The sequence below is a fragment of the Petaurus breviceps genome, unplaced genomic scaffold (assembly GCF_028583685.1).
Source record: "Petaurus breviceps papuanus isolate PSGF00001 unplaced genomic scaffold, PetGlider_PUasm1.0 454, whole genome shotgun sequence".
NCBI classification, from domain to species: domain Eukaryota; kingdom Metazoa; phylum Chordata; class Mammalia; order Diprotodontia; family Petauridae; genus Petaurus; species Petaurus breviceps.
Window position 1 is genome coordinate 1891517 of NW_027186342.1, and position 21818 is coordinate 1913334.

Sequence of the window (21818 nt, forward strand, 5' to 3'; positions counted from 1 at the left end):
CCTCGCCCCCCCAACGTGCCGCTCTAGCTCAACACCTCAATTGGCTCTCAGTCTTCGTCTCGTTGATACCGACGCTGTACATGGGGCCGCTCTAGGCAGGAAGGAGGCCATCCGCTGTGCGTGGGGGAGGTTTGGGCGCTGCCGTCGCCTCGCCGGCCCCCGGGGCGGTTAGCGCTTCCGGGGTCGGAGGGTGCGCGGGGTTGAAAGCGGGCCGCTCCGCCCCGTCCCCCTCCCAGACCAGCAGAGGCAGCAGCCGGAGCAGCCGCAGCCCGCGCCCTCTCCCGCCCGCCCGCCCTCCGCCCGCCCGCCCGCCCTCCGCCGCCCTCCACCCGCCCCGGGGTCGCTCTCCCCCCTTCCTCCTCCACCCCCCCCTTCCTCCTCCGCCCGCCCGTGGGTGCCCCCTCGCCTTCCCGCCCGCCCCTATTGTTCCGCCCCCGGCCTCCCGCCCTTCCCTTTCCCGCCCGCTCCCCCTTTTCCCTTCACTCGCCTCGCGCCCGAAGGTAAGCCTCAGAACTCCCCCTCCGCCTCTGACTTTATTTCTTATTCCCCTCCCCCCCTTACCTGTTAGCCGGCCCTAGGCCCCGTCACGAGCCCCGGCCTCGCGTAACACCGCGTGACCGTTCTCCCCCTCACCCCGCCCGCCCGGCGGCTCACGCGAGGCCCTGGCTTCGGTGCGGCCTACTAGGCCGCGCGCAAGGCCTTTTCTCACCACCACCCCCCCCCCTCCGGCGGCTGCGCAAGAGTCTGGGAGGGCGCGCGCGCGGCAGGGGGGGGGGGGGGGGCGGCGGGTTTGTTGGTTGACTGGGGGGCGGGGGTGAGGCGATGGCCGGCTGGCCGGGCGGGTGAGCGCGGCTCCCCGCGGGGGGCGGCTGCTGGCGCAGCCACACGAGGAGGCGCCGCTAGTCCGGCCCCTCCCCCCGGACCGCAGCGCCCTCCCCCGTCCGAGCCGTTTATTTTTTTTCTTTCCCCCCTTTTTTTTGGGGGGGGGGAATAGTGGTGGTGGAAGAATTTTTTAAAAGTGGGAAATGCCCGGATGAGAAGTGACGGAGTGTCAGGATCGATGGAGAAAGGGTAGACTGCACCCTCCCCCCCACCCCAGTTAAAAGGTTATAGGGGATATTTTCTTAAGTGGGTAACACTTAGGGAAGATTAAAATCGTCCTCGTTTTAGTTCTCCACCAAGACATTTATGGGAGATTGGTAGGCGCATTTAATTGATACGCTTAAACATCTGTTCCTATTTCCATTCTGAGGTGGCAAGAAAGTCGGCAGTATTGGGGTTAAAAAATGCAGCCTCTTGCCTCCCCCAGGTTAAGAGGGAGGGGTGGGGTTCAAGACGCCCAGAATTGAGCCTTCAGAAAAGGAGAAAATCTAGTTCCGTAAAAGCCAATTAGTGGTTTAAAATTGGGTGAAATTTTAAAGAGGCCTTTCAAACTTTGTTGAGCATCATTTCTTATTTCTAAGATACATCTCATAAAATTTAGGCAGTGAACCTTGATTTTAGAAATTTTAAACTTTTGAAGAAAAGAAAAAGCCACAAACCGCTCTGCGGATGAAAGATGGATGATAACCTTTTAATTTTATTTATCTTTCATATATGCTCATCTGGGTTCTTGGCTATAGTTTACCAGACCCTACTTTTAGATAGTTTTCTCCAAGTTCTTGGTAGCCAAGGGGTAATTTGCCACTTTAAGAGGGTGAGGGTAAGGCAGTAATAATTTTAGAGTCTTTTCAAAATTGTTTGGACCTACTTTTTTATATTAAAGCAGTATAAAGAGGTAGTAAATCTGGTGCTTTCAGGAGGAGAGGACAGCTGTAGCTTTCAAGGAGGTGCAGAGGTCCCTGAGGTCTGTGTCAGAGATAAGGGGAGGTTGTTTGAAAAGTCATTTGGAAAATAGAAGGATGAGGGGACATTTTGTGTTAGGTTGCAGAAATGGTTGTTATAGTTTGGGAAGTAATTTCTGTGGCCAAACCGTGCCAAGATCTCAACAGCCCCCCTTTTCCCCAGAAGAAAGTGGGGGGGATCCTTTTAAAGGTATTTAAGAAAAACCATTAAATAATCTCTGATTTTGTAAGTATTCCCAGTAACTGGAGGGGGGGGTGGATCAGTGAATATAATAGGTGGGACATAATGTATTTTTACTTCCTAGTTGACTGGTTGAGGTGTAGTGTTAAGAATGTCTTTCCTGTAAGGAGCCACTGACCCTAGGTTTGAGTACTAATAAGACCACTAGAATTTTGGGACCTTGGTCAAGTCACTCAACTCCCATAGCCTCCATGTAAAGTAAACATTTAGTGTACTACCTTATCTGGAGCATAAAGTATATATGTGGAAAATTTATCACCTATCAAATGTTGATGTGTTAATTCTAAGGAGGAACTCCTATACTGGACATAACTCCAGTCTCTTGACCTAGGCTTTGCCTTTAGTAAGGAATTTGACGTTATAAACTGCTAATTTGGAAGGGGGGATATCTGGGGGGCTTCCAGGTTTGAGGAGACAGACTGGTAAGATTGTAGTTGGTTTGGAAAGAGATAGTAAGGTTCATTTGAAGTTGTAGCTGGAGGGTAACTTTGTGGTCCTAAGATGGTATTTCATTGAAGGATAACCTAATGCATCTTCAGCAATTCTCTTATCAACTTAATGGAAAAACCATTACTACCTTGAAATTCATTCCATAGCCCTACGTATGAATAAATTCTTCTTAGAGGTAGTAACTGCCATTTTTTTTTCAAAGAGATGATGTGTTTAATTGTAGAAAATGAAAAGTAAAAGTATTAATTTGAAGAAACTGTCATCAAAGATAAGTAGCCCAAGTGGCAAAAAAAAAAGAGTTTTTCCTTAAGTTTTTAGTATTTTAATTTACTTCTTGCCATTCCAGTTTTTGGCTTCCACTCCCACCAGTGACCAAAGACTTGACCACTTTACAAAGTCCAAATCCCCAGAACACTGCTCGACATGGACACCGGTGTGATTGAAGGTGGATTAAATGTCACTCTCACCATCCGGCTACTTATGCATGGAAAGGTATGTGCCAGCTTCTTCCTAGGTGGGAAATTGGGTCATAGTAAATGTTAGGGGGAGGAGTCAGGTTGGTGTTGGGGGAGTGCCTATTTTGGAATTCTTGAGATTAGCACAGCAGGATGCCTAGCTATAGCACTCTTGCTTACCATAGTAGAGAGAAATGGGAGGTGGTGAGGAAGAAGGCAGGCATTCTTTCTGTTCAAACTCTACACTTGCCAAAAAAGGTTGGATACATTTCTCAGGCAAGATAATGAGAGGCTATCCCATAGCCCAATGACTAGGGATAGAGGACCTGCATAGCATTGGGGGATCTCTTTGAAATCTCTGAAATGATTCTGTGAACTGAATCCACAGGTTTCATTCTACCTTTTCTTGAAATTGAAAGCTTTTAGTGTTGGGAAACTCATTCTTCTCCATACATACTTGTAAACAGATATCTTGTGAGCACACAACCATAAATGTAAATATGCTGATGGGTAACTCAGGAAATAACTAATTAGGCCAATTTTTCAGTGCTATATAAACATCAAATTTTTCTGAGCTAGTAGAAAAGCAGTTTGGTGAACTTGGCGATGGTCTTAGAGAATACCTGAGTTCAAGTCCTGCCTGGGGTGTAATTACAAACTGTGTTTTTGCCCCAATGCCAAGTCATATAAATTGTCAGTGCGGGTCATTGTCTAGCATTGGTTGGGAACTTCTTTACCAAGAATTACTATAACAATGAAATCACAGTACCATTGCATTTTACTCAAAATGTGATAAAATTGTTGAATTAAATTTACTGAACAAGAATGATGAAAGAACCTGAAAAGGGTAGGAATGAAAAAAGACAGTTTAATTATAGAATTCAAGGGGGATATGAGAGAGTCTTCTGGTCTAAATGGTTCAGTCATCTCTCACCTCCTCCCTTTCCTCCCTTTCCATAGTCATTTCTGCCTTTTGAAAAGGAATTCACTGTTCCCAAAGGTAACTTCCCAGTGAATCCAGTGTTGCTTAGTTATCTTCAAGATAATATTACTGTTTGACTTTGTGGTAACTGACATCCAAAGAGCAATGAATTAGTTGGACAGAGGAATGACCATTTCCATTTCACTAGGTTCTTTAGTATTTCTCTTTATTGACAATTATTTTCCTAATTACAGGAAGTTGGAAGCATTATTGGAAAGGTAAGACAGGTTCACTTCATCCTATTTACTGTTTAGCCAATTAGGGTTGTAAAGCAATTAGAGTTTACTTTTGTCTTTTTCTTGGGTTGCAGAAAGGAGAATCGGTCAAGAAGATGCGTGAAGAGGTGAGTTTGTTAGGCATGGGTGTTGGAAAAGTCGGTAAAAACCTACAAGGAATCAGAAATTAGGCTTAGGTGGGAGGAGGGTCCCAACAGGAGATATTAGAAACTGGTATTACTAGCTTGTTTACTTCAGCTTGTTCTGGCAGCAAATGATAATTCTGATGTGATAGAAAGGAATGCTGGGAAATGTAGTTCTGACCAATCTCAGCCTAGATCTAGCACCTAAAATGGCTGCTGTAGTCTGGTGAAGAAGAGCTAAGTACAGAATAGGTTTGAGAATAATGATGACTTTGGCTGTTTCCAGAGTCAAATGTTTATCCCTTCACACTTAGAAATCTAATTTGGAGATTGGGGGGTAGCTGTGGGACTGTGTTAGATATTTTGTGTACTTGATTTCTTTCATTTGCCTTTTAATCTCTTGTGTTTATATTTTTTTTCCCTAGAGTGGTGCGCGTATTAACATCTCAGAAGGGAATTGTCCTGAGAGAATAATTACTCTGGCTGGACCCACCAATGCCATCTTTAAAGCCTTTGCAATGATTATTGACAAACTGGAAGAGGTTGGTTTGTTAGTCTGCACAGCAAGGGCTCTTGGTTGTTACAAAAAAAATTTTTCTTGGAGAAAAAGAAAGTACACATTTGTGTCCTCATGGTGTTTAGAGAACCAAATAGGATCTTAATTGCCTTAGTTTTTAAGGCTTTCATCGTCCTGAAAATCTGGATGTGAAGATCCTTTTTAGCACATAGATTTACTCAGCTCCTCCTCCAATAAAAAAATTACAAAAACACCTTTGTGTTATAAAATTAAAGTTAAATACTGTTGTAGCCATCACACCAAAAATAAGCCCTAGTAGCTCCCTCCATATTGGGAAACAAACAGTGCTTCATATTCATAAAGCATAACTCTAGCAATCCTATAATCTCTTGAGTTTTCTGGTTTTATGCAAAAGCAAAAACTTAAAAATAGGGGAGATAAGATCTTAGTTTTAGAGCTGGACTTTGTTGGACTTTGAGTCCAATACTGTGATCTTAGAGATGAGGAAACCAAGGCTCAGCTTTAGTGACTTACCTGGGGTCCTACATCTAAAAAAAAGTTTGAGGCAATATTTGAATCCATTTTCCTCACTGTCCAGTGCTCAGTATGTCATGGTTACCATTAGTTCATTTTTTGGTCAGCTGTCTAAAGAAAAAGTATGAATGTATTAGAAATAAGTATCAGCTGTCCTATCCTCAGTCTCCTCACCCTTCTGTAGTGCAACCGATTGTGCAATTGATACCACAGGCAAAGGTTTCATCTGACTGCTGCTTTGACTTGTGGAGAGTGCTTAATGGTACCTGAAACCTTATCCTTTTCAGGGACAGAAACTTTTCCTTTAAATCAGCAGGAATCCTGCTAAACCTTAAGTGTTGTGTACATTTTTCTCCCCACCCCCCTCCCTTTCTTTTTTTAAGGTCAAAATATTATTTTCCACTTTTTATCAAGCATGAGAGCTGTTAGCTTTCACGGATTCCTACTGCTTTCTGGATCTGGTTCATTAATTCCTAGGGAACACAGTATTATAAATATATCCAAAGACTCTCAGGTCTGCTCTCAGTGACTTGGAATTAATTCTACTACAAGACCATATACTTTGAGCAGTCTAAAAGGGTTGCTTGGTAGGAATTCTTATATTCCCTAATCTACTGATAATGCTAGTCTATCAAGGGAAGGCTCCCCCTTTAAGATTAGATGAACCATCTGTAGAGGTGTTCCCATTTCAAAAACCAAAACAATTTACTGAGCAGTGGATACTTTGAATTTTTTCATTTCTTGAGTGTTAAATAGGATAACAGTTTTTAGTAGTTGGGTAGTGTTAGAGTATTTAGTACTTTGGAACAATGGGACTCCATTAAATTGCCCTTTTTTTCCCCTTTGTCTAAATACAGTCTCTTCCAGAGAGCTAATTTCATTGATTATTTGTGGCCTCTATTCTACAGGCCTAACCTTGCCCCTATTCCGTGCCCCTAACTAATCATGCCCCTATCCATAGGTGAAGAAGGACATAAGCTCAGTGAAAACTGCTAATGGATGAAACATGTTCTCTGTCACAGAGATGGTCTCTCAGAGAAAAGTGCCTTATGGTTAATAGGTCTAGCATGGAATGCCAAGCACTAATGAGTAGTTTCTGTTTTCTCTTGACTGCAGAAGACCTGATTGTTTTCCTTTAGTTTCCTGACCTTAACTTCCTTCCTCTTATAGGACATCAGCAGCTCTATGACCAATAGTACAGCTGCCAGTAGACCCCCCGTCACCCTGAGGCTTGTGGTCCCTGCTAGCCAGTGTGGCTCTCTCATTGGAAAAGGAGGATGCAAGATCAAGGAAATAAGAGAGGTTGGCATATTTTGGGTACCTTTTAGGAGCCTGAACTATTCTGCCCCATTCCAAGTATGCTTGTAGTTCTTTTGGCTTTTAGAAGTGTCAGGATCTTCGATGAACAAAAAATTGAGCCTCTTTCAACCCTGTTAGAATTACTTGGGATAACTAATGGGATGGAGGCCATTACTAGTTTGATTCTTAGATCTTTGTGAAAGAGGGGATCTTAGGGAGAATAGGAGTGAAGAGAATTGTGATACTGGAATGTGAGATAGAAATTTGGGGAAATAATTTGTTTCTTGATCAAGCCTTTGTATGATGGGGAAGTAGAAGCCCTAGGTTGACATTTTGTCTTACTGAATCATAGAAGCAAAATATTTCTTGTGTTGTGGTGGGAGGTGAGTTTGAATGTTAATGAAATTTGAATGGCTCCTAGAGGGATCCTACTCTGTTTTCTGGGGAAAAGAACTTGTCCTAGAGAAATAACTCTGAGCCCTGTAGAGACCATGCTTCCTTGGTATTTTTTTCCCTTTGACCAGGAAAGGCAGAAGAGTAGGTAGGTCATTTGCTCGGAGGCACAGTCTTGAAGGAACCTTTTCTTGGGATCAGGTTAAATTTAGTCTATTACTCAGCCCCCGGCTTCTGGAGCCTGACTTATTTTCAGCTTGGATTATACCATTTCAGCTGGAATGGGGGGAAGAGTAGGAAGGGAGTGCTGAAGGGGAAGGGTATAGCTTATGGTAATAAGGCACTATTGGGGCTTCTAGGTTCCTACTTACCAGTAAGAAAATAATAAAGTATATACTTGTCTAACATGTTCTATTTACATTTTTTGCCCCAAAGAGTACAGGGGCTCAGGTCCAGGTGGCAGGGGATATGCTACCAAACTCAACTGAGCGGGCCATCACTATTGCTGGCATCCCGCAATCTATCATTGAGTGTGTCAAACAGATCTGCGTGGTCATGTTGGAGGTAAGCCCTCAGGCTCATGCTGTTGGGGGATGGGGGGGGGCAACACATAAAGTAAATTTAGATAGGCAAGAATTAGGTTGAGGGCATTTGGAAAGCATCAGTTCTTATATTTATATTTTTCTTTCCCTGTGGCTTTATAGAGTCTAGAGCTCTGAAATAGAAACTACTGAGTGACAGTGATCTCTACCCATTGAACTTCAAAGAGGAGGGAGGTCATTAATTGGGCATGGTGGATGACAGAAATGTCCTAGGTTAGACTCACAGGACAAGGTGTTAACTTTTAAAAGTCCAGACTTAATGAAGTCTGGCACCATGCCATTGATCTGATCCCAAATAGACAGCAGAGGTTTGGAAGAAGAAACAATTTGAGATCATAAAATTGGATTTGGTTTTATTAAAAAGAAAAAGAAGTTTAATATCAGAAATTAAGAAGCGATGTTTGGGTATAAAGCAGCCAGACTCTCTGTTTGTGGACAAGACCTGTAATCAAGCCAGAAACAAACTTCTGTTTTTAAAAATCTTCTTAAAATCTGGTCTAGAAGGCCTAGAGCATAAAAAGTCCTGAACATCTTTTGCTTATCTGTTAAATAAAAACAGGTCATCATACTCAGATTTTCTTGCTACAAGAAAACTTAAGAAGAGTCATTTTCAGCATAGTTTAAAATCTTTTTGGAGACCATTTTGGTTTGAATTCTAATGCCCGAGCTTGTTGTATAGCTAGAACTTAGGCCAGTGCTATAGTATGGTCTTCAAACTGTTAAGGATTGTATTTGGGCAGAAGACTGGGTGATTTGCTATGTTTTTATTGTGACCTGTGTGAGCATTAGCCACACAGCTGAAACAGCTTTGAAACCTTATCTCTTTTTGTTTTTTTTCCCCTCTGACTCTCTCCCAGTCTCCCCCGAAGGGCGTGACCATCCCGTACCGGCCCAAGCCGTCCAGCTCTCCAGTCATCTTTGCAGGTGGTCAGGTAAGAAACTTGATTTTTGTGGGCATTGCTGGGTCGGGGTGGGCACGTTATATTCAGCTGCCAACTTTGCCAGCGACACACCAAGCCACTCTGCATGTTTGCTGTACTCAGGTCACCATATGACCTTCCTCTGCTTTTTTGTATTTTGTTTTTCTTTTTGAGTTAAAAAAAAATTAAACATTTTTTTCCTCTTAGAGAAAGCTATGTTGAGCCCCTCTTTAATTTTCAGCAGGTATTGGAAGTTCTGTAGGCACTCTGAAGAGGTATTTATATTTGGAGAAGGGAAAATAGTGGGAGGATGGGTTAGCAGAGAGAGGGTTAAATAATCTGTCACTTCCCCTCCCTCCCCCTACACACCCCATTAATATTCTGATTAAAATGGGATGATCTAGAGGTCTTGTTGGAGGTCTTAAAGGACTAAACCTCCGAGGAAGATTATCTGGACGGTGGTCTGTCAAACCGAGGGTCCTGAACTTGAGTGTCCTACAAACTTCCCCTCCCCCCCCCACCTCACCTCCCCTGCTCCTATCCCCTTACCCCCAAACTCCAGTGTGTTGTCTCCCAGGCTCTTAACCTCCCTAAGCACTGGTTCTGAATCCGTATGGTGTGTATATATGACTCAGCTAGGGCAGTATATCAGAATTGAAGGGAGCTTGTTGTCCTCGGTGTTAGAACCTCTGAGGGTACCAAAGCACCCCTGGTACCCTAATAGTCCCTTTAATTTGCTTCCTGCAATGTGGTTTAAACCCAGGCCATGCTTGTGATAATCACAGGGGAATTGACCAGCATCCTGTAAGAGCCATTCCATTAGAATTTGAAGTAATCATAGGTAGGCTAGTATGGGAGCATTGCGGTTCAACTTGAAAACATAACTTGTTACTTTGGTAGCTGGCTGGGGCAAGTGGATGGAGCTGAGCCCTTTTCTACCCCGAGCATGACCTGTTTTCTACCTCTGCTTACCAGTTCTACTTTGTTTCCATTTGACCTGGAACCAGATATAAAGGGGATACCAGAGGGGCCTGGGATCAGAACATCATAGTCCTGAGGTCCATCTCATTCACATTTTGAGAGAATTGGCACAATGTTTAGGCTGTCTTGGAATCCTAAAGACTCATAGGCCCTGAAGGCAAATCACATACCTCTGGTTCATTGAGTAGGTACACAGTACATTCACTGTTAGCACTCACACACCACCATGAAAACTGGTTTTGAGAGACAGGGGCAGATAGGTGGGTTAATCAGAGACCCAGTCAGTACAGTAAGGAGGGGTAGGCTAAGGACTTTTCTGCTCTAAACTGGAGGTCCAGGTTACTACTCCTGGATTTTCCAATTCTGGTTTGGGACTTGCACTAGTCCCAGGCTGTTGCGGTCCATTTACATGTCCTGCTTTCAGTTCCTTTCCTTTCCCCAACCTACCACCTTCCCCTTCATACCTCTCTTTCCTCCCCTCCCCTTTTCCCTGGCAATTCCCTTTCAGTTGACCACCCTCTAAAGGCTTGCAGCTTCTTCCGTGAGTGGCCCAGCCCTGGAGCATTCTTCTCAGTGGCCTTTTTGTTTGGACCAGCTTCCAGTCTGCCCACAAGTGGACATGTGTCCCTTCTGCTCCTTGTGGTGGAGTGGACTCCAGGGTCATTTTACTCCCTAAAGAATCCCTGGAACTGCCCTAGGTCTGGTTCCTTAAGCTCTTCCATCCCTGTCCCTTTGTTGAAAAACAGCCCAAGCGCGCGGCGTGAAATCTGCCACTAGGTAACTTTTTTTAAAAAAGAAACAAACACTGCGGCTCGTTTCAAACCATGTTGTGAGCTCCTTTTAAAGGAAAAAGGAAAAAAAAATTAAACAACTTTTTTTGTGTGAATTTCATGCTGGTGACAAGGTGCCGGATTGACAGCCCTGGAGACTGAAATCCTCTATTTATCCACAGGACAGGTACAGCACAGGCAGCGACAGTGCGAGCTTTCCCCACACCACCCCGTCCATGTGCCTCAACCCTGACCTGGAGGGACCACCTCTAGAGGTGAGAGGGGATGTTCAGTCTCCAAGGCTCACTCAATCCTTCCGCCTCAGCCGAGACTGCCAACACGAGGGGGGCCAGTGGCGCTGGTGATTTTTGTGCTGTGGACACCACCTGTCCACGGGGACCTGGACTGACCCCCCCCTCCCCCAACCTCATTTCACACAGGCCGCGTAGCCCATCAGATGGTAACACCAACTCTTTTTTTGTTGTTGTTCAACCCCTTTCCCCTTCCATTCCCACTTCCTTCTACCCCATCTCCACCCTCCTCCCATCCCTACCTGGGTGCACCTGGGAACTGGCAGCTGATGGGAGAAGCTTGAGATGCTTCAGAACATCTTAACCAGCCACTCCTATCTCCCTCCCTCATTTCCCATCTCTTCCTTCCCTTCTTGACCCCTACCCACTGCCCCAAAGGCCCAGCTAACTTGTTGGGGAGGTTGTTGTGGTGGGGGGAAGAGGGATAGTGGATTCTACAAGTGGCTACTGTGGAGGGGAGGGGGCAGAAAGTCAGGTTTGAGTACAGGAATTACTGTGCTCATCTGGGTAATTCCCAATCTCGGGGGTCCAGCTAGCTTTCCAGCGCATCAGAGTGCTTTTAGAAGACTATAGAGCAAGAAGAGGGATAGGGACAGGGTAGTGACTCAAGACATCACATAGACACATGTCATTCATGTCACCTAGAGAAGAGGGGATAACCAGTGTTGGGGTTGAGAAAAGGAGTGATAAGTCTTCCCTTCTCCAAGGATGTTGTGTACCCAGGGAGGAGGAGAAGGAGGAGGGTTGGTCAGTCAGGACATGATTTCCTATACCACTTCTCACATTTCCATTGAGAAACAGATCTGTATACACTTCATATTTGCAAGAACCTCAGTTCCTTTCCCTCAGGCTCCCCAGAATAAACAGGTCGTGCTCAGTGTCCATGCAAGGCCAACTTGCAGGCCCATTCATGTGTAGGAGATACCTGTCTACTACCTGAATCCCTGGCTCCCCTGTTCCTCCAGTTCAGCTCTCTGGCTTCCTGGCTAGTTGAAATCTTTGTCTTTTTTCCCCCCCATTGGGTGGCTGTCCACGATTGGTTTTTAATAGGACTGTTTTCCTCCTTTTGTAGGCCTATACCATTCAAGGACAGTATGCCATTCCACAGCCAGATGTAAGTTTTGTTTTCACTTCTTGTTTTGAAAGCTCCCTCTCCCATCAGATTTTCTGAGTGCTTTCTCCCATCCAAGTAGCCGGAAGTGAGCTGGGTTTTAAAATCAGATGTGATTTAACACAAGTTGTTTTCCTTAAAATACTATTCCATGACTTAAGTCCTTAAATAATAATTTAAGAAATCACATCAGGGCATTATGCCACCTCCTCTTCCCTGTTGGCATTTGTACCCACCTGAAAGGTGCAGCCCAAATATGCACAACTTGTACTTAACCCCATCTGGTTCTAGTGCCCTCTGTTAAAGAGAAAACAAAGCAGACACACCATGATAAATTGTCATTGTTCTCTCAGGGCACAGCAGATTTTGACTGATATAGTGGGCTGGGATCCCTTCTGTCTTTCCTTGACAAACTCCTCGCATGTAGCCCTCTTTTCTATTTCTGGTGGTGGGGGTGGGACCAGAGTATTCCCAGAGTCTTGGGAAGGTGGGTTGAGGGTACTTAACTGATTGATAGAGATGGGACAGGAACCTGAAATGTCCTAATTCAGTTCCTCCATTAAATTGGGAAATGAAAGTGCTGTACGGAGAGATTCTGGTGTTCAGATTTGGGCATTTCCTTCTACATTCTTCCTTCACCTTTACTAATCCTTTAGGAGTTGAGTATTAGCCTTGGGGAATTGAGGAATTAGTATTCTTTTAGCGGGAAGCCCTGTGAGGGGAAAGTGGATATGGAGGAATTGTTTGCAGCAGCTGCAGGGTAGCTTTATGTAGGAGAGGGAAGTAGCTTTTTGGAAATGTTCTTGAGAAGTGGGTGGGCTAATGCCAAACATAATTTGGTTTCTTTTCTTAATGTACCCTCCTTACAGTCTCCCTGCCCTCTAACTTCCCTCCCTGCTTCCCAGTACTGACAGAATCCTGCATGGTGTGTTTTCCTTAGTACCCAACTGCACAGTTTGTTTTCCTAGTTTGTGTGTGCTTGTCCCTGGGGCAACGGTTATACTGGCTGCAGAGGCCTCCTTGGAGTAGCACTCAAAAAGAGTGGGTGTGGGGTGGGTACTCCTGCTTATCATATAACTTAAGCTTGTTTCTTCTCTTCCCTTTTTCAAACTCTTCTCTGTCCCAAGAGAGTGCCCATCCCCAGGAACTATTAAAGCTTCTCATTTTTAGTGGTGGGGGAGAGATATGACAATTTTTGTGGGTTGAGTATTAACTTTATTTCTTAACTATAAGTACTCTTTGATTTGAGTCCAACATTGTTACTTTTTTTTAAGCCTGTTATTTCTCCTTTCTTCTCCAGTTGACCAAGCTGCACCAGTTGGCAATGCAACAGTCTCACTTTCCCATGACGCATGGCAACACCGGATTCAGTGGTATGGATACCTCAGTATTTGTTCTGTAAGGTATAATGCAAGCCAGAGGCCAGGCCCCAAGGCCTCAGCTTGTCTCTAATAAAAAACAAAAACAAAAACTGCGATACCAGGCATCCTGCTGTGTCTAAAGCCTGTCTAGTGTGCCTAGACCCCAGGAGGTAATGTCTCTTTTTTTAAACATGGTTTTCTTTTGGGGTGAGTTGTTTTAAAATGGCCCTGGAAGGTTGTGGGGGAGGGCTGGGAGTGCTTGTCAGGCCCAGGGTAGGCTGACTATATTTCTTCTCACCCATTCTGATTGCTGCCTCCTGGATCTGACTGGCACCCCCTTTCTCTCCACCAGCTATTCCTAGACCTGGGTAGAGACTATCCATTGTGCCAAATTGTGTAGAGTTTTTTATAATAAGGATGAATTGTCCCTTAGGGATTAGGACGAGACCACCAAACTCATTTTCACTTGTATCTTAACAGGCATTGAATCCAGCTCTCCAGAGGTGAAAGGCTATTGGGGTAATGATTAAAAAAAATCTGTAGTATTCTACTGTTATATTAATAAACTGGTTGGAGTCTTTTTTGTTTCACTGCCCACAAACCATACCAGCGACCTTCACATGGCAAAGGAGCTGAGAGAGCATTGGTGTGGGCCTGATGCCCTGAGGTCCCTTGATGGATCTGGTCCTTCCCCTTTTAAAACCTGTAGAGACAAGCAGCCACAGCTGAGAGCAGGGGCTGGAAGGGTTAATCAGTTGGACTGGATTGTGTAGTCCAGGTCCTGCTCCTTTCTGAAATTGCTGGGGAATGGGATTCATGCTGGGGGCGGAAAACTTGGTTTTTAAAGAAAAGAAAAAGAAGAAAAGAAATTGATGACCATTTTATAGGGGAGAATCTAGAGAAACCCCTGCCTTAATTCCCCTTGACTGCCAGTTTTATCCTTTCGACCTTGTCTAGGCTAAACTGGGGTGTGTTATTGGTGTCGTACTTAAAATGCAACTCTGCATGTGTGCCAAGTAAAACCCTGGCTTCCTGATAACTGGCCTGGTATTCTTGGTACTGGTGTCAGTAGGCATCGGGTAAGATTGGCAGAGTTGGAACACACCAACTGTGGTTGCTGATGGGGTGGGAGGGTAGCTAAAGCTTTCCAAACAAAGCCTGGTGTTAATAATGGTCCTGTGTGAGGGTCTTCTGCACCCTCTCTAAGCCACAGGCCTGATTTGAAAGGAAGGTGATATATGAGGTGACCTCTTTGAGGGGAAGGGTTCGTGTGGAGGAAGCACTTACAGCATTATCTACCTTTTCCTCCTCCTTGGGAGCCTCACCAAGGTAGTCATGAATTCCAACAGTCAATGCTGGGTTTTGTGGTCTGTTCTGTTTCCTATTAAGGTTAATATGCTACACAGTGGGAGCCTGTTTTACTGTGCATTAAATTTTCCCTGGTCTCTTCTGTCTTTTAGCAGGTTTGGATGCATCTGCTCAGACTACTTCTCATGAACTCACCATTCCAAATGACGTAAGTTTATTTGGTAGATAGTGGGGGTCATTAGATAGCTTAGGGGCAATAAAGAAATTATGGCAAGATAGAATGGGCCATAAGACCCATTTAATGGTAGAAAAAATTGCAAGTAAAATGGAAAATGTTCATCCTAAGTAGAATTCCTATGCTCCTAAAACCAAAAGACAGGGCATTCTTGCATTTTTAATGTAGAATTTTTTTTTTTGGTAATTAAATATGGGACTGATGACAGCAGGTAGAATTGATTTTCTTCCCCCCTATTTTGTGTTTCCAGACTCTGATCTTTTGAACTGTTATTAAAACGGCTAAGGCTTATATATAGAATTGAGTTAACAGGAGATGGGGTTTGTAAAATGTGGTCAAAGTATTGGTCAGCCTATCTAGGTAGATGCCTTGAGCAGTTTGCCTTTCTTTGTCCGCGTTAGTCCTTAGGACTCATACATTTTCATAGTATAATTTTCAGTTTAGATATGTACATAGATGTGGGTCTAACTATATGTAGCAGGATCTATATATAAAAAATACATGCACACATTAAAAGCCCCTGGGGGCTTCTGATCTTTCAAGTGACTTAAGTGGGAAAGGAAAGGGGAGGTAAGGAGACCTGTAACAGGTAAGTTCAGATCTGATTAGAAGTATATGCATCACAGACCCACCTCATGGAGGATTTATTAAGCAGGTGTTCCAGGGGTTGAGTTGGGTGAATGGGGAATAGGATACGATTTCTTAGGATAGGCATGGAGCTATCCTTAATTGGGTTTGCCTTTCTGTTTTTCTCCCCTCCCTCTTCCAACCCCTCTCCTCAAGTTAATTGGCTGCATAATCGGGCGTCAAGGCGCCAAAATCAATGAGATTCGTCAGATGTCTGGGGCTCAGATCAAAATTGCCAATCCAGTGGAAGGATCTACTGATAGGCAGGTGACCATCACTGGATCTGCTGCCAGCATTAGCCTGGCCCAGTATCTAATCAATGTCAGGTAAGGGCTCTCCTCCTTGGATGATATACTGGTTGGGGGCGTATGTGTCTTGTGCATATTATGCTTGGGGCTAAGGACTCTTCACTTCTGGACAGAGCTTATTAATTTGGAAGGTGCTTTTGAGGTACAAGGAAGCAGGTGGCCGTCCTCCCTGGTTCTAAGCTAAAGCCAGGTTCTTCTCTTTGTATGTGTTCTTAGGTTCTTTTCCCTCTTACTCCTCTATTAAAGGGATTGACCTAATGAGGATGTGAGTGTATGAAGAATAGCTCTGCTAAACCCTGGTGCTTGGGTTCAACAGAGGCATGTAGTAGCATGAGACATAACCAATTTGTGGGACCAAACAGGAGAGAAGGGTAGTGTAGCTGTGGTATAAGGTTCCCACTTTGTCTCTTGTTAATTATAATAGTTTGGCCAGAACAACACGACATATTGAAATTACCCAGACTAGCCATCGTGGCTCCTATCACAGTTGTCATTTGTGGTCTTATTCAAATAACATAATTAAGGGAATAAAGTTCACAAATGTTCTCTTATTGAGTTAAGGAGGAAAATGGGATGTGACAGGCATGAAGAACATCTGTTGGCTGAGGACTGAAGCTCAGAGTTATTTAATGGTAGTGTGAGATTGCCCAAGTATGTTCCATTGTTTCAGGTAGGACACAATTGAACAGGAATGTTAAGAGCTTCCTTTTTAAAAAAAAACAGCAAAACTTTTCCATCTAGTCATGTGCCCTTGATTCTTTCCTTGCCTTTATTGAAATCAAGTAATGCTATTTTGCTGTAGTAAATAATGATAGCACTGGAAGAAGCAATTTCAATTTTCCTTCTTCCCTTATGTGATGTTTTTTAGACTTATGATTAAGATCTTAAGCCACTCATAGATTCCTTCCATAGAGCCATTATGAACAAAGACCATTACATGTCTTAAAACTAACTGGCTACTTGGAGGATGTGGGACTCAGCTTTGTCTGGAGACAAGGGGATTCCTGTGACAAAGATATGACTGGATGATTGAGCCAGAGGGGGGTCCCTTTTGGGGACAGGGGGGAGTTAGAGATTTTTATCCCTTTTCATATCTATCTAGCCTAGTGATCTGTAGTGCAGGTGTTTGTCTCTTAGGCTGCTCTCCCCATTTTATGTTTTGGTTCTGTTTTGCCTCCATTTTCTATCCTTTTCCCTTCCTCAAGGGTAGCAAATTCTCAGTCCTTTCTGAAATGCCATCCATTCCTTGCGCACCCCACCTCTCCCCAAAACAAACTCAGAAAGAGAAGGGGCTGCACATGGAGAGTTTACCCTTGTTCACAGTTGTTGCTTATGTTTAACCCAAGGGGAAAGGAACTAACAGTCTTTGCTGACCTGATCCTGTATGTGATCATAAATCCTGTGGCCAGTGGTACTTTGAATTTCTTACCTTTCTTGAATTCATTACTTAAAGATCAATGGCTAGTGATTCTCTGCTTCCTGTCCCTGCTCACTTTTTTTTTTCTAAATGATGATAGGCAATATTATAAGTTTTTCTTTTTTTTTTTTTGATAGAAAATGTGGGCTCTTTAAGAGTATGTGCAGAATGGATGGTTTTAATATCATAGCCTTTTATTCAGTCTTCATATTCATGCATATCATTTAATTCACTGTGAAATGGTAGTCCTTTTCATAGAGAGGCTGCTTATTAAGTTAGAGGTTTATTTCTGAGATGGCAAATTTTGAGCATTGGGTGAATTCTGAAAGTAATTTTACTTTGTTTTATTTTGCCTTTAGCAAGCTGGCTATGAATATCATAGCTAGTTTGCAGATATCCAAGTGCTTGCTCTGTGCTGGCTCTCTTACTGGACAGAGTGGTGCATTTTGACCATACTTATTTTTCCCTGCTATAGCTCAAATTAGGTCATCCTCTTGAATTGATAGTATGCATTCAGTTTTGGTGAGTCAGAGTGGATCCCATAAAGCTTAACCTTCCTACCTCAACTGCACCACAATGATTTGAGAGTAGAGTATTACTTAAGTATTACTTAGTGCCTTCCTTTTCTCTCTCACCCTTCTCCCTTTTAATTAAGAATTTCAAGTGGTAGGAGTCCTGGTTCCTCTTGCATTTAGATGCTTAACTTTTGTTTCTTACCAGACTACATGAAAAAAAGTTTTGGGAAATCTCTGGTTTGGAGAAGATGAGCTGTGCTTGGAGTTGCCCCCCCTCCCTACACAGACTTTGTTTTATGGAGAACAAGTTATTTTCTCACCTTTTGCAGGGCTTCAGCGTTGTATTAGTAGAAGTAATAATAAGCATTTTCTTAATTGTGCTGCTTCTCTTGCTTCCACTCAAAAAAATTCTTATATCACTCCATTAACACCTCCTTTTAAGGTGCTACACTCTTTACAGAATTTTGGAATTGGGAAACACCAGCTTAGTGGCTTATGAGCAAAATACAGGGGTGGGCTGGCTTTCATCCCTGCTATCTAAATGACAAGCAAATTTTAGGGTTACACTACTTTGATTTGTATTTTTTAAATGGCTCTACAATTAAGAAAGTAGATAAGAGGATAAATAGTGCTTCCTAAAGTCACATTGATTTTAAAATGAGCCACAAATTTATTTCCCTATGTTGATATGAATAGTTAAATTGACTTTTAAAGGGCTCAACATTAATGTTTTGAGGGGGAGGGGTGTTGAACCCAAATATTCGACTCCCCTTTTTAGCTGGTCACCTACTTGTCTTTGGGGCGGGGGTGGGGAATAATAACCAGTAGATATGTTGCCTGTAATCTGCAGCAAATCTAAGGTGCCCGGTTTTAGGCAACACTAGAAGCTAAAAATCCTAAAGGCAGAAATGGTGGGGAATGGAGGGATGTGGGTGGGGAGATTGGGCTTACAAATACAATGTAGTTAGTAAAGCTGCTGGTTTGAGACCCTCCTGTTTGACAGCCAGAGGCACTTACTGATGACTGAAGCCGTTGTCCTGTACTTTTTTTTTGTGGTCTTCCCTTCCACCCACCCGGTTTTTTTTTTGTTCCTTTTTTTCCTCTGTTACAGTTTAGAAAACGCTAAACCCTCCTCCCAGGCAGCCTCCGTCACGATCCCTGATCACCTCAGCATCAACCTCTCTCAACCCTCCACCCCTTCTTCTTCTTCTTCCTCCTCCACCACCACCCCCTCGCTCGCCACAGCGGGGACCTCCGACGCACCCTCCAGCCTCCCCAACCCTCTTCCGACCGCCCCTTGTGTCTCCAGTCTGCTTGGCATGAAACCCATCCCTCTCCTGGCTCTAAATGTTGTGTCTGCTGCTAAGGGTCCCGGGGCTTCGGCTGCCGCCACCGCCACCTCTGCCGTGCCATGCGTAACTAACAAACTGAAAGCTGAGAAACAGAGATTTTCTCCCTACTGATGGCAGATTTCTGGGGCATCCCTTCAAAAGTGTTTCTGGGCTTTATTTTTTTTCCTTTGTGTTAACATTGGTGAAAACCAAATAATTGTGAGCTTGTGACCTTCCTTGGTGCTTTTGTGGGGAAAGGGGGTGGGGGGGGGGGGAGATCCTTGCTTAGGTCCAGGCCAGTTGAGCTGAGTGTTTGCCTGTTTCAGAGTCTGTGATTTGTTGAATTCCTTATCTAGAGCCGTAGCTGTTGCTTCCTCCCTTCCCTCCTCCTCCCCCAACTCTTCCACTCTCCTTCCCTTTTTCCTTCCCCCTTTCTGTAGCTTTTTTTGCCTTGCAATATGACAATGTGTTAGGGTCTGTGTTTAATGAATAAAGGCTACTCCGTTAAACTTTTTTTTTTAATTCTTTCTTAGTTAAGTTGCTTAGCAGGCCTCTTGGCTGGAAATAACTTTGTGTAGCTGTAATAAAATTGCCACAGTGAGAATCATAATGTTAGTTATTGATATGCTATTAAGGGGCAAGGGGTGGGGAGGGACCCCTGTGTTGACCTGAAAATTAGGTGTGTGTGTATACCCCTAAGACTTTTTCTTGTTGTCTGGTTTCATTTTTATTCATGGTGGGATTTGAGGTAGGAGGGGTTGTCCTGTGGCAGTGTATATTCTTATTCCCTATAAGTATTGTCAAAGAGTTTCCTTTTCTTATCTGTCCCTCTTAAACCTGATAAAATACCAGTGTAGTTTCAATTCTTTTGTTGTACTAGGGATGGTGGTCATCCTATGATGTATATTTTTGTTGAAGGCCCTGTGGCTTCCCATAATTTTAGAGGTCTTTGAGCATACTGGATTCTTAGTCTACTGTCCTTTTTCCTAAATTCACAATGGATATTCCACTTTGACCCACCGTCTCCAGCAACAACAACAAAACTTGAGGTGAAAAAGCCATGGAGAATATTAAAGAGATAAAAAAAGATCTTAGGGATTTAATTTAAGCCCCTTATCCTACTAAGGAAAAACCCTGTGGACACAGGTGAGGTCATTAGTCCCTGTACTAGTTATTTATCAAAGCTGTGACAGGAAAAATTTAATCAATAGAAAATGAGAGTTAGAGATATTAGACTATCATTGGATTCTGTTATTAAGAATTCTGTCTCATCTTTTTTAAATATTCACCCACTTAGTTGATTCAACCTAGAAACCACTAGTCCAGTTTAATCTCCTAGAAGCGAACAGCAGGATAGTTGGGAGACTGGGAAATTTTTCTGTGGCATTATTCATGCTTCCAGGGTGGTTGACCATTTCAGAGAATTGTGCAGTTAACTTTAAAAGATACTGGGAGGGTGAGTAGTAGGCCTGGTTCATTGGAGACAGTGCAGTTTGAGAAGGAACAGATTGACTTCCCTATCTAGTTCAGCTTTGTATTCAATTAAATTTATTGCTTGTAATCCTGTTGGCCATTTTCTTCATTCTGCTATTATATATAGTGTCTGTTAGTCCAGGATATGAGCCTGTATACTCAGCATGTGTCCTGAATGGGTTTGGCCTAAGGGAGGGAGAAGGGTGGGACCTTGGGTGCAACCATGAGAGGATCTATTCCAGTTCCCAGGTAGAAACTATTTTTTTAAAATGTGTAATAGAGGAATGAATTTCCTCTCTCCCTTATAGCCCTGCTTCCTTGGTGTATTGTGTCATTGGTACTGTAGCATTCTGATACCACTACCCTCTCTCTTCTTGCCCCTGCTTCTATTTTTAATCTGTTTGTTTATTGAGTGGGACTTTTAGGTCCTTGAGGGATCAAGAGAAAGTTAAAGGAAATTGAGAGATGATGTGGAGGTTTTCAGGACATTGTTCTCCTTTTCATATAGAAATTAGAGGCTTAGGGTGCCCCCAAGTGGTCACTCTGATCATGGCATTTCCTATAGTTTAGTATTGGCAGGTAGTGTAAAAGGCTGTTGGGTTATGGCTGCTTTCCCTGACATCCTTTTGTAATCTCACCCCTACAGTAAGTAGGGGACAGCTTGGGCTCTGCGGGGGCTTGGGCCAGTGGCCCAGCTCACCCTGCTGGGACATTGGTACCAGTGTTGCTCTTATGCTTCCATTCCATACATTCTCTTCCAATAGCTTTAGCCTGTCTTCTGCCTTGGATCCAGGCCACATCCGACAGTTCCTTCCTCTGAACCCCTGCTTTCATCCTTTGCTATCAGTTTTAACTGACCTCAATTGCTTCAAATCTCCCGGCCCCCCTACCTCCCCTTTTTTTTTCTTCCCTTGCTCTCTCAATTAAAATATGACCAGTTTTTGCTCAGATTTGTGGGTCCAGGCCCTTTGCTTTTACTATTTTTCAGTGTAATGCTTCTTTCCTAAACTGGCCTATATATATATATATGTATATATATGTATTCATAATATAAAGCAGCGTCTAAATCAGGGTGGCCTTAGCCAGACTCCCTATCAGTTCAAACTGTCCCAAAAGTACACGCATTATACACATCATGTTACCAGATCCTTAAGTTGAATTTGTTTACTAAACACCCAAAATGGTATATCACTTGGATTATGAACTGCCATTGTGACTAGATAGAACTGGTAATCTCTTGCAGTGGAGAGAGGTGCTGTGTTTGAAAGGAGTAATCACAGCTGTGGAGCTGGAAAGTCTGAGGGAAAACATTTGGATTATGTGCTTTTGATCCGTACTGTTTTATACCTTAATATCTAAACCTAGATGGTAAAGATATTGATAATTCTTGATCTCAAATTCTATTTCATCAATCCTCCTGTTTATTTCTGTGCTGCTTTGGCTACAAAAATTGATATTCTGGAAATCAAAAGCCC

General features: G+C 43.5%; 1 protein-coding gene across 25 annotated transcripts in view; it reads left to right on the forward strand.

Annotated features, from left to right (window-relative positions):
* Positions 1-76: 76 nt before the first annotated feature.
* PCBP2 (poly(rC) binding protein 2) overlaps positions 77-21818 on the forward strand; it is a 22257-nt gene continuing 515 nt past the window's right edge. Inside the window, exons 1-15 of one of the 25 annotated variants that reach the window (XM_069101224.1) lie at positions 77-86; positions 482-500; positions 2882-3027; positions 4167-4190; positions 4283-4315; positions 4756-4872; positions 6552-6683; positions 7509-7636; positions 8520-8607; positions 10529-10621; positions 11730-11771; positions 13069-13141; positions 13610-13648; positions 14590-14645; positions 15456-15625. In XM_069101224.1, the coding sequence (XP_068957325.1) occupies positions 2959-3027; positions 4167-4190; positions 4283-4315; positions 4756-4872; positions 6552-6683; positions 7509-7636; positions 8520-8607; positions 10529-10621; positions 11730-11771; positions 13069-13141; positions 13610-13648; positions 14590-14645; positions 15456-15625 (1064 nt within the window). In that variant the 5' untranslated portion in view covers positions 77-86; positions 482-500; positions 2882-2958. Of the gene's footprint in view, positions 87-411; positions 501-1054; positions 1072-2881; positions 3028-4166; positions 4191-4282; positions 4316-4755; positions 4873-6551; positions 6684-7508; positions 7638-8519; positions 8608-10528; positions 10622-11729; positions 11772-13068; positions 13142-13609; positions 13649-14589; positions 14646-15455; positions 15626-21818 lie in introns of those variants that run through there. The other 24 variants (XM_069101227.1, XM_069101228.1, XM_069101223.1 and 21 more) reach the window with 24 other exon arrangements.